General features: G+C 33.1%; 1 protein-coding gene and 1 long non-coding RNA gene across 2 annotated transcripts; one reads left to right on the forward strand and one right to left on the reverse strand.

The window, feature by feature from the left end:
* Positions 1 to 186: 186 nt before the first annotated feature.
* Positions 187 to 4,652, reverse strand: LOC140865758 (uncharacterized). The gene is made up of 3 exons (XR_012144715.1): positions 4,556 to 4,652; positions 4,367 to 4,413; positions 187 to 541 (listed from the first exon to the last, which is right to left on the reverse strand). It is a non-coding gene; the product is annotated as an uncharacterized lncRNA (long non-coding RNA).
* Positions 4,653 to 7,937: 3,285 nt separating this feature from the next.
* On the forward strand, positions 7,938 to 9,623 carry LOC140862432 (uncharacterized). Its single transcript, XM_073265454.1, has 4 exons — positions 7,938 to 8,068; positions 8,302 to 8,503; positions 8,601 to 9,290; positions 9,390 to 9,623. The coding sequence occupies exons 1-4, from the start codon at positions 7,938 to 7,940 to the stop codon at positions 9,621 to 9,623; spliced, it is 1,257 nt and encodes a 418-aa protein (XP_073121555.1).
* The last annotated feature ends 658 nt before the right edge of the window (positions 9,624 to 10,281 follow it).

The raw sequence follows: 10,281 nt of genomic DNA on the forward strand, positions 1-10,281 counted from the left end.
ATTTTGTAAAAACTTTTTATAATCAAATTTTTACTTATTCTTTCATTTTTTTTTGTAAGGGATATAATTTTAATTTTTCTTTTCATTTTTTTTATATTTTTGTGATTGATTATATTTTTTATTTTCATTTAGTGCACAATTAAATGGATAAAATTTAAAACATAAAAAATTTCATTTAAAATGTCGTAACCAAAAAAACATAATAAGTGCATTAAATATATAAAATTAAAACATACAAATTATAATTTAAAATGTTAGAAAACAAAAAAAAACATAATTTATAATTTAAAACATAATTAAAACGTGCATTGGATTCTGCAGCTTAAATGTTTGCCTTCTGTTTCCCCTTTTGTCAATCCACATTTCATGCTCATCTCCAGCGACGACGATCGCCACCATCGTAACAAATCCAATCACCACTCCTGCCACTGCTACGGTCCCACCCGATACCTCTTCTCCAGCGACGACGGTCACCGTCCCCGTTACGAATCCAGTTGGTCCCACGATACCTAAACCAATACTGTCACCACTCCTAGCACAACTTACAATCCAGGAGGTCAAACCAGTTAGCATTACTGATCCTGTCACCACTCCTAGCACTTTTTTATTTAAATGATAAAACTTTTGGCCCTAAATTTCTTTATTTAATCTAGAAGTTCCATGTAAAACAGAGTTTCCACAATAAAATTAGTGCTTAGGCTACTTCAAACAAATTGTATGTGAAAGCCATAATAAGATTCTTGACTATACAAGTGTCCAAAAGATACATTCACATCATATAGCTACAATGAAGTAGTAAGGTGGTCAGAAGATTTCAACCATAACGGGTTCGAATGGCATGACTTGGGATCAGTCTGGGCTCAACATGGCTCCAAGAACCAAGGGGTTTAGGCAGAAAAACAAGTTGCGTACAAAACCTAAATGCAAGGTGTGAACCTATAGAACAACCTCAAATGTACTGCAGCTTTGGCACTTGATATACAGTGCAGACTTAAAATCATGCAAGAAAGGGGATAGCTTTGTAATACATAATTTACAAAAGTTTTACATGGAAACTCTGATTTACATAGAAGTATGGAACTGCTAGATTAACTTGCAGGCAAATTTCAAGTTTCTCGCACATCATCAAAATAAGAAATCCGAAAACGTATATTTGGGGAATAATACGATTATAGGGCGTCGAATATATTCACATGGGTAAGAATAATACGAATTTGAATTAAAAGTATCTATTGATGATATTTTGCAATATTGAGAATTTCTATCAGCAAGACACATGGACCACAAAGCAACAACACCACAATAAATTAGTGCAATGACAGTGATAGATATATTTTTGTTCTTGAACTCGTTTTCACATCTCATACTTGATCTTAAATGCAAGTGATAACAATGGATGTCAAAAAAAATTTAAAAACATGAATGAATCAACAAATTTTCTAAAGCAAGAATCAGAGCATAGCTGAAACAGGTACTTTCTGCGCCAAGCATTTGTTAAGTACGATTGTGAAACTAAAACACAAGGAAATTGTGGGGACCCGGGTTGCTAATCTTATCTTAGGGCAATTAACGATTAATAAATAATTAATCGAACAATAAAAGAATATTCAAACCAAGAGCTAAATTTATTTTTTTTAAAAAAAAAAAACTGAGCACCTCGCTCGATCGGGTAAATTCACCCGATCGAGCGGGCAAGAAAGTCCAACTCTCGGGTCTGAATCCATATTGGTCTCGCTCGATCGGTGGAAATCACCCGATCGAGCGAGCCCAAAAACTCACTTCTCTGCTTTGGAAATTCACAGGTCGCGCTCGATCGGTGGAGTTCACCCGATCGAGCGGGCACCCTGTCCAGAAAAATAAAATGAATCTTGTTGTACAATGTGATTCCAAAACTTATACAACTTTCATATAAACTTCTAAACATGCTTCTAGCTAATTTACATGCATTCAAACTAATATCAAGTGATCTAGAATACATGAACTCTCCAGTATAAATCAATACTTGACAAAAACAACCTATACAAAGGTTCTTGCTTTCTAACATGTTTACCAAATAATAATTACATGTCATCTGGTTAAAACCCGAATCACCACATGCTATCTCTCTTCTCAAGCTATCCAAGACAACTCTACCTTGATCATGCCCCAACCTGATGCAATGCACACATACAAACAAAGCAACAGCCGGATAACTCCGGTGAGAATAAATCTCAGTATGAATAACATGCATATACATTATTTAAGCATATAACTCATTCAAATCATGAATGTCAAATAACATGCTAGCATTTATAAACGCATATTCTAAACCATAGAAATCTCTAGGTTAATGCATAAATGCAATGCATGTGCCAAGAAATAGGCTATCAAATCTGACAATAAATCGTAGTTCTGGGATCCCGAGGAAATAAAATCTTCAAAAAACACCAACTCACCCAATCGAGGTGACGTTGAATACTTCATTTCCTCTGACTTTGGTGCAACTATAGTGAGTCTTCTGGCTCTGGAAGTAAGTCTACATTTCGTGCCACTCAACTACAGCCCTCCAAACGTCATATGCACTCTAGGCCTTTCAACCCTCTGTACTTTACAGGCTGGAGTTCAAGATGAATGCAACATGTTTTGTATGCATTAAATGCTATAAAACACCTTGAACACTTACTCAATTAAACCAACAAAGCAATCAAAGCATCTAATCACATAAGGATATTGACAAATCTGTAAGCATCACATAATATATGTAAAACATGTTCAATACAGAAAATACTATAAATCAAATTAAACAAGTAAACATTTACATAAATATTTTGGGAATTAAAGAAGATATCTATCTTGAATAATCTATCCTATCTATGTAAACGTAAACAATAACATATATTAAAACATGCATATATGTGATTTTAGGCAACTCGATAATCAGAAACAATCTCGAGTTATTCTGCCCATCTTATTAATGTCTATTCATACCTTTCATCGCGATTCAAACATGTTGAATCTGTTGTCAATGCTGATCATCTCAAAGCTAGCCAAATCGGTCATACAATTATGCTCATTTCAATCAGTGCTACTTGAAGGTATTCTTGATTCAACTTCAAACACTTCAAGTCATTCGAACTCGAACTCGTCGATTCAACTTCGATAACTTCAATTCCCAACTGAAATGAAGTATACAATATGCTTAATATCATTCTCAATCTGATATTTATTGCTAAGTTCAGTCTATAGCTGATATCGGATTAAATTGCAAACCGGCGGCGTAACGATTCGAATTCGAAAATCCCAAAGGCATTAACATCATTACGACAATCATATAAATCAAATATCATCACCAATTCTTCAGCTAAATTTCGAAATATGCAGCCCCTAAAAATCAGATTTTTGACAAATCTTTCAAAAATCGGAAACATGTTCAAATGACGATCTTTTTACGATCCGTCTTAGATATGCTATCGTCGTATATGCTAGAACATGTTTATACAATCAAATCTTAATTCTAACAACAACTTAAAATTCAAACATGGTAGAACTTCATAAAACTTACGTCAAAACGTAGCACTCGGAGCTGTGATCACAAATATATGTTCAATCGAAAATTCTACCGGGCGGATCGAAAGTTATTGGAGCTTGAAGTGTCAAAAATAGCTTAACCATTCTCTTCCCTTTTCTCTCTCGTTTGGTTCTGTTTTTGGGCTGATAATCTGATCCCTTTTCATACAAAAACACGTATAAAGGGCCACTTGCAACGGAATTGCACTTTGGTCCTCCAACTTTGGCCTACTTGCATTTAAGTCCCCGAACAAGCGATTTAATTCAATTTCAATTCTAAATAATTTAAGAATATTAGAATTTAATTCTAAACTCTAAAAATTCTCAAATTAAATATTCTCGGATTAAAATTAAATTATTTCGGACCTTATCGCATTTTAGTCTTTGAACTATTCAATATTTGCAAATTGGCCCTTGCTCGGATTTCATTCTCAAATTCAATCCTTGATATTTATAATATTGGAATTCACATCTTAAATTCCATAAATATCAATTGCAAATATTTTTAATCTTTTAATTTAAGAATTCCGGATATTAAAATCTTAAAATCCAAAAATCCTCAAATTAAATATTTCTGACCCGAAATTGAAATTTCTAATTTCCATAAATTCTTAAATTCATATTTTCTCTCTTATTCGGAATTTAAATTTTAAATCCCGTAATTAAGAACTTAATATTTTCGGGCCTTACAGAAATAAAAATCATAAAAGTACACAACTCATGACACACATGGAGGTGTGAAAAATGAACAGCAAACGAAATCACAGGCTGGACACAACTAAATCAAGAAACACAGTTCAAAAATTTCAGAAAATCCTACCATTTGAATAAAATCCCGCAGCTTCCTGATTCACACCAAGTTTTGATCTAAAAATGAATAAAGTAGAAGAATCAGAAAAACAAACCATCCCGAAATAATACGAGAATGAAGAATAAATAGATGGAATCAAATACAAGTATCAGAAAACGAAACAAAGAGAAAAACAACGATTCTTATTGTTTTCATCACCTGGTTTGGTGTAGACGACAGCGGATGGAATGGAGAGAAATTAGGGTTCCTGTGGTGTTTCGAACAAAATGACCCATTTTTCCCGGTGACCCGATTCCTTCTTGTTGGGTCTCGTTATTTGACCCGCGTGTTTTCTTATAAAACAAACAAGGAAGAATTACAATTTTGGTCCTATAATTTGCAAATTTTCTATTTTTGGTTTTGTTAAAAATAATTTTGTAATTTTAGTCCTGTAACTTGCATCTTTTTTTCATTTTTAGTCCTATTAACATTAATTCGCATTTTTAGTCCTGTAACTTTCATGGATTTTTCACTTTAAGTCCTGTTAAGATTGAATTTACAATTTTAGTCCTGTAACTTGCATTTTTTATTTTTATTTTTAGTCCTGTTTGCATTGAATTTTCACTTTTGTCTTGTAACTTCTATGTATTTTTTCTTAGTCATATTATCAATGAATTTATATTTTTAATTCCATAAATTTCATACTTTTTTATATTTTTATTTATAATATATTATTATTTACATATTTTAAAGCTTTTAAAATTTAAATGAATCAACAAAAATTCAACTAAAAATTATTCAAAACAATTTGACACTAAATATCATCTTATAAAATACATAATATAAATAAAACTATTATTCTAATGCATTGTTGTCTCGTTAGGTTAAATCTTTGGTGTGCTGTTTGGACAGGTGGTTCGTAAATGTTTTAAATAGGTCATGCCAATTTTTTTTTTGAAAATTCCATATTATTTTAATATCTATTAAATATTAGAGGGTAGAGGGTCGTTTCAGTTGGTATCAGAGCATGGTCTAGGTTTGGGTTTGTGCCTATTGCCGGTTGCAAGAAGCTCGAGAAGTCTCGCCTCAAAGTCTGTAAGTTTTAATGAATTTTATATGTTAGTCGTATTTGAATTACTACTTTAAATGTTTTGATGTCATCCATTTTAAAATATTTTCAAAGTTAGATGTTTAAATATCTAAATGTGTAGTTCAGTGTTTGTTTTTGTTTAAAATTTCTTTTAGTAGTTTAAAGTATACCATTTAAACGTTGTTAAAAAAATCATGTTGATTACAAGTTAAGTGGAGTTGGTGTACCAATATTCCTTCTAGTTGTAGTCAGGACGTAGAAATTATTTGAGTTGCTTAGTGATGTTATCGATTTTGATGAGATTGTAGTAGTTTGTCGAAGAATATTAAACTTGCGCATTATGAGATATTAATTGTGGTGTTGCTATTGTAAGTTATTTTCTTATAATTTATTTTGGTCGGATACAATTAAGTGAATAGTTTGTTTAGAGATTGATAGACATAATTTTTGTCAATTAAATTAATGAATCGAAACTCATGCGAGGACTTGTGATAGACTTAAATTATCATTGCATTTTTGTGTGGCAATCGAATTGGGAATGTTGCGCGCTAGAATTAAAGTTAAAGGTTTAAAATATAGTTTGAACCCTAATTGATAGCTTCAAACATATTTAAAACTACATGCCTCCACCTTTTTGTAATACATCTGGAGGTCTTATCTTTGGTATTGATGATTTTCATGTATGGAAAAATCAAGTTTTAAATGATGTTTAAACATTTCCTTGATATTTGATTCCCGTTTTTGCAATGTTTGACGCCGATGGGAATTGTTTATTTTTCTTGATCTTGTTTTGATGGTTATTACTGCTGTGTTGAAAATATTACCAGTTATGTTATGGGTTGTTGGGAGTGAGTTCTTTTGTCAAGAAGTTGAATCGACCGAGGATTCGGGTCGTTGGTTGTAAATAGTGAATGTGTTTTTGCGTTGTTAGGATTGTTTGTATAGTATGAGAAGAAAAAGAATTAAGTGTGGTGAATTGGGATATAAGCTAGAATGTTAGAGAAGCATTCGGGTCGTTAGTGGCCCGTACCATGATTACCTACTAATAAGAGACTTAAACACTTTCAAAGTTTATCCAAGGGTAAAGTCTCGATAAATCCTCATGAGCAAACTCAAATGATTCCTCAGTCCCTGTGTAAGAAAATTTGTGTTCTAGCTCCCTGAAAAATGCCTGCAATATGTTTGAGCTCCCTATTTTTAACCAATTGACCAAACTACCCCAAATTTCTTTGATAACCCCACAATACCCTCTACTCTTATTTGAAAATAAAAGGAAAAAAAAAAGAAACAAAAAGGTAAAGAAGAACGATCAGAGTAAGAACGATCGGTAATTTCCATCCTTTTTCTTTGTAGATCGGATTAATGAACGATCTGTACTTTCCTTCCATCTCCTTGGGTTTCTTTGTAGATCTGCGTTGACTGAAGAAAATCGTCAATCTTTGTGCTCAGTGCTCATAGTCAATTTTTCCTAGATTTGAAGGTTTTAATTTCTATTTGAAATATTATAAACCGTGGGCGAACATTAGATTGTCCCAAATTGATGTATTGTGTTCGTGTTTAAAATGCTGAATCGATGGAATTGTTTGAGATTTTGTTATGATTTTAGAGGTTGCGTTTAATTTGTGGCATTGCGATAATTTTACATCTTTTCTTAAAATATCTATTTTACACGTCTATTACTGGGAATGCAGTTCATTTTGGGGAATTTTGTGATAGATTAGCTGGTATTTGTTATTGTTCTCGATTATAATGTTTTAATTCCTAATATAATGGTTTTAGTTTTAAAATGTACTGTAATTGTTCTTGAAGTTGTTATCGTGTAGTATTTGTTTGTGTGTAATGTGTTATGAATGAGTGTATCATGTTTTGATTTTTGAGCCTGCGTTTATGTAGTTTGAGAATGGAATATGAAAGTGATTAAAACAATGTTACGTTTTTGGGTTGCTGTAAATAAAAGAAGAAATTTGTCATCTAAATCTTTAGATGTTGTAGCTTGATGGATGTTTTTGTGAGTCTGGGCAAAAAATGTGCAAAAATATCTCCGAAATCCATGATTTATGGAATTGTTTGAGATTTTGTCATGATTTTAGAGGTTGCGTTTAATTTGGGGCATTGCGATAATTTTACAAATTTGCTTACAATATCCATTTTATATGTCTGTTACTGGGAATGCAGATCATTTTATGGAATTTTGTGATAGATTAGCTGGTATTTCTCATTGTTCTTTATTGTAATGTTTTAATTCCTAGTATAATGGTTTTAGTTTTAAATCCTACTGTAATTGTTATTGAATTTGTTATTGTGTGCCTGGTTTTTGTAGTATGAAAATGGAATCTGGAAGTGGTCCTTGCAATCTTTCGTTTGGGTTGCTGCAAATACAAGAATCAATTGTTTGTCATCTCAATCTTCAGTGGTTGTAGCCTGATGGATATTTTTATGATTCTAGGCAAAAAATGTGCAAAAATATCTCCGAAATCCATGATTCTTCACTACGTAGCTCAATTGCATAAGATGCTTGTGTCTTTGAACGATGATGATGATGTCCTTAATATGATTCATCTTCATATGTCTGTAAAGCTTACGACAATTGAATTGAGGGCAGAGAAAAAAATCAAACACCTCGGCAACTTGAATGATGGGAGGTAAAATATTACATTTATTTATTATTAAACACAATTTCGTACTTCTGTTTTGATAATATTTTAGTACCATGTTTAAGAAATTAAAAACGAAAGGTTAAATATTTTAGATTGGTTCTTACACATTATCAATTCGTTATTTATTTGAAACAAATAAAAATCTGGCAGATATTTTATATTTGTTCTTGTAGTTGTTGTTCTTTTTCATATTATTAATTGTATATTAAACTGGTAAGGGTTGATGAGGAAGACACGCAGTCGAGGAGTGATAACGAGGTTGAAAAGGCCCCTTGCTCCAATACCATAGATTCCTGGGTTAATTGCATTCGTGGTGTAGGACAAACATTCGAGGGTGCTGCTGAATTTAGGAAATGTTTGAAAAACTATTCTGTTGCTACTAGACGTTCATTTGTGTATGTTAAAAATGACAGTGAGAAGGTTATTTTCATTTGTACTGAGAAGAGCTGTGAATGGAGAATTTATGGTTCGAAACATAAATCAGACAATATTTTTGGCATATTTTTGTATGTTTAAGCATAGTTGTTGTGAAAACAATCTACGTAGTAGAGGGCATCCTAGAGCTGATGTATATTGGATAGCGAATGTTGTGAAAGAAAAATTGAGAGGAGAGCCCTCTTATCGTCCTTGTACAATGCAGCAGGACTTGCAAAGAGAATTTGGGGTAGAGTTAGAATACCGCAAAGTTTGGAAGGGTAAAGAGTTGGCGATGCATGATATTCATGGCACAGATGAAGGATGCTATGATAGATTACGATGGTACTGTAGTGCTGTTAAAAAGACTAATCTCGGTTGTATTGTTGAGTGTGAGATTGATCCTTTGACCAAAAAATTCAGAAGGTTGTTCATTTGTTTTCATGCATGTGTTGTTGGTTTTGTTAGTGGTTGTAGGCCATTGATTTTTTTGGATGGTACTCATATAAAGAATAAGTATAAAGGATGTATCTTAGTTGCTGTGTCAAAAGATGCAAACGATGATCTTTTCACAATTGCCTATGCCGTAGTAGATGCTGAGAATGATGTGAACTGCGATTGGTTTTGTTATCATTTGAGAAGTGTGCTCCTTTCCCATCAATGCATTCCATTCGACGAGTTCACATTTTTTTCGGACAGAAATCCTAGTATTATCAAGGCAGTGAATCAACTATTTCCTGGGAGTGGCCATGCTTATTGTTTGAGACATTTAGTGGATAATTTTGTGAAACAGGTAAATTCTAAATCACGTATCGTTGACCAATTGTACTGTAAAATTTTCATACTATTTTATTATTTTAAGCTGAATGTAAATTGTTTTTCTTCATTTTAGGTGTTGAGAAGTTATCCCAGACATAACAAAAAACATTGGTCTTCGATGTTCAAGAAAGCTGTGTATGCTCTGTCCTTCCAAGAATATGAACAACATATAAACAATATATTCGAGTCAATGCCACTTGCTAGAGGGTTTATTCTAAATTCTGATCCACAGAGTTGGGCGAATGCGTTGTTTGTTGGTAAAAGATGGGGTGTTATACATAATAATATTGTCAGAGTCTTGGAATAGTTGGGTTAGGCCAGCTCGTCATCTGCCTATTGTTGGTATGGTGGATCACATACGCGTGAAGATAATGAGTATGATGCACTGACAACGTGAATCAACTTTATCCATGAATAAGAAATTAAGTCCAAGAAAAGAAAAGTTTGTTGCAAGCGTATATATCGAATCAAGAACATTAAGAGTGCATCGTTCGTGTAATTGGAAGTTTGAGGTTGTTGATGGTGAAAAGTCATTTGTCGTGGATTTAGCGGATAGAACTTGTTCATGTAGAGCTTGACAGATCAATAAGCTTCCATGCAAGCACGTCTGCTTTGCCATTGAGTCGAAATCGCTGTCATTATATGATTTTTGTGACAGATATTTCAAAATCGAGATGTATCGTGCGGCTTACAAAGGAATTATTAACCCAATACCAACCTTTGACACGAGTGAGGCATGTGTTGATGAATCCGATATAATCCAAGCTCCTTGTGTGCGTAGTCAGCCCGGTCGTAGGAAGACGAAGAGGATACCGTCGCAAGTTAGTACACGTGTGTCAACATGTGGTCGTTGTCATACGAGAGGACACAACAGACGCAATTGCAAAGAACCTATATAGTAGCTGTAATTTCTTCAAAAATTTGTGTTTTCATTTTTTTGTTATTAGTAAAATTTTGTAACAGAC

This window comes from Henckelia pumila, chromosome 4 (genome assembly GCF_033568475.1).
Source record: "Henckelia pumila isolate YLH828 chromosome 4, ASM3356847v2, whole genome shotgun sequence".
Classification (NCBI taxonomy): domain Eukaryota; kingdom Viridiplantae; phylum Streptophyta; class Magnoliopsida; order Lamiales; family Gesneriaceae; genus Henckelia; species Henckelia pumila.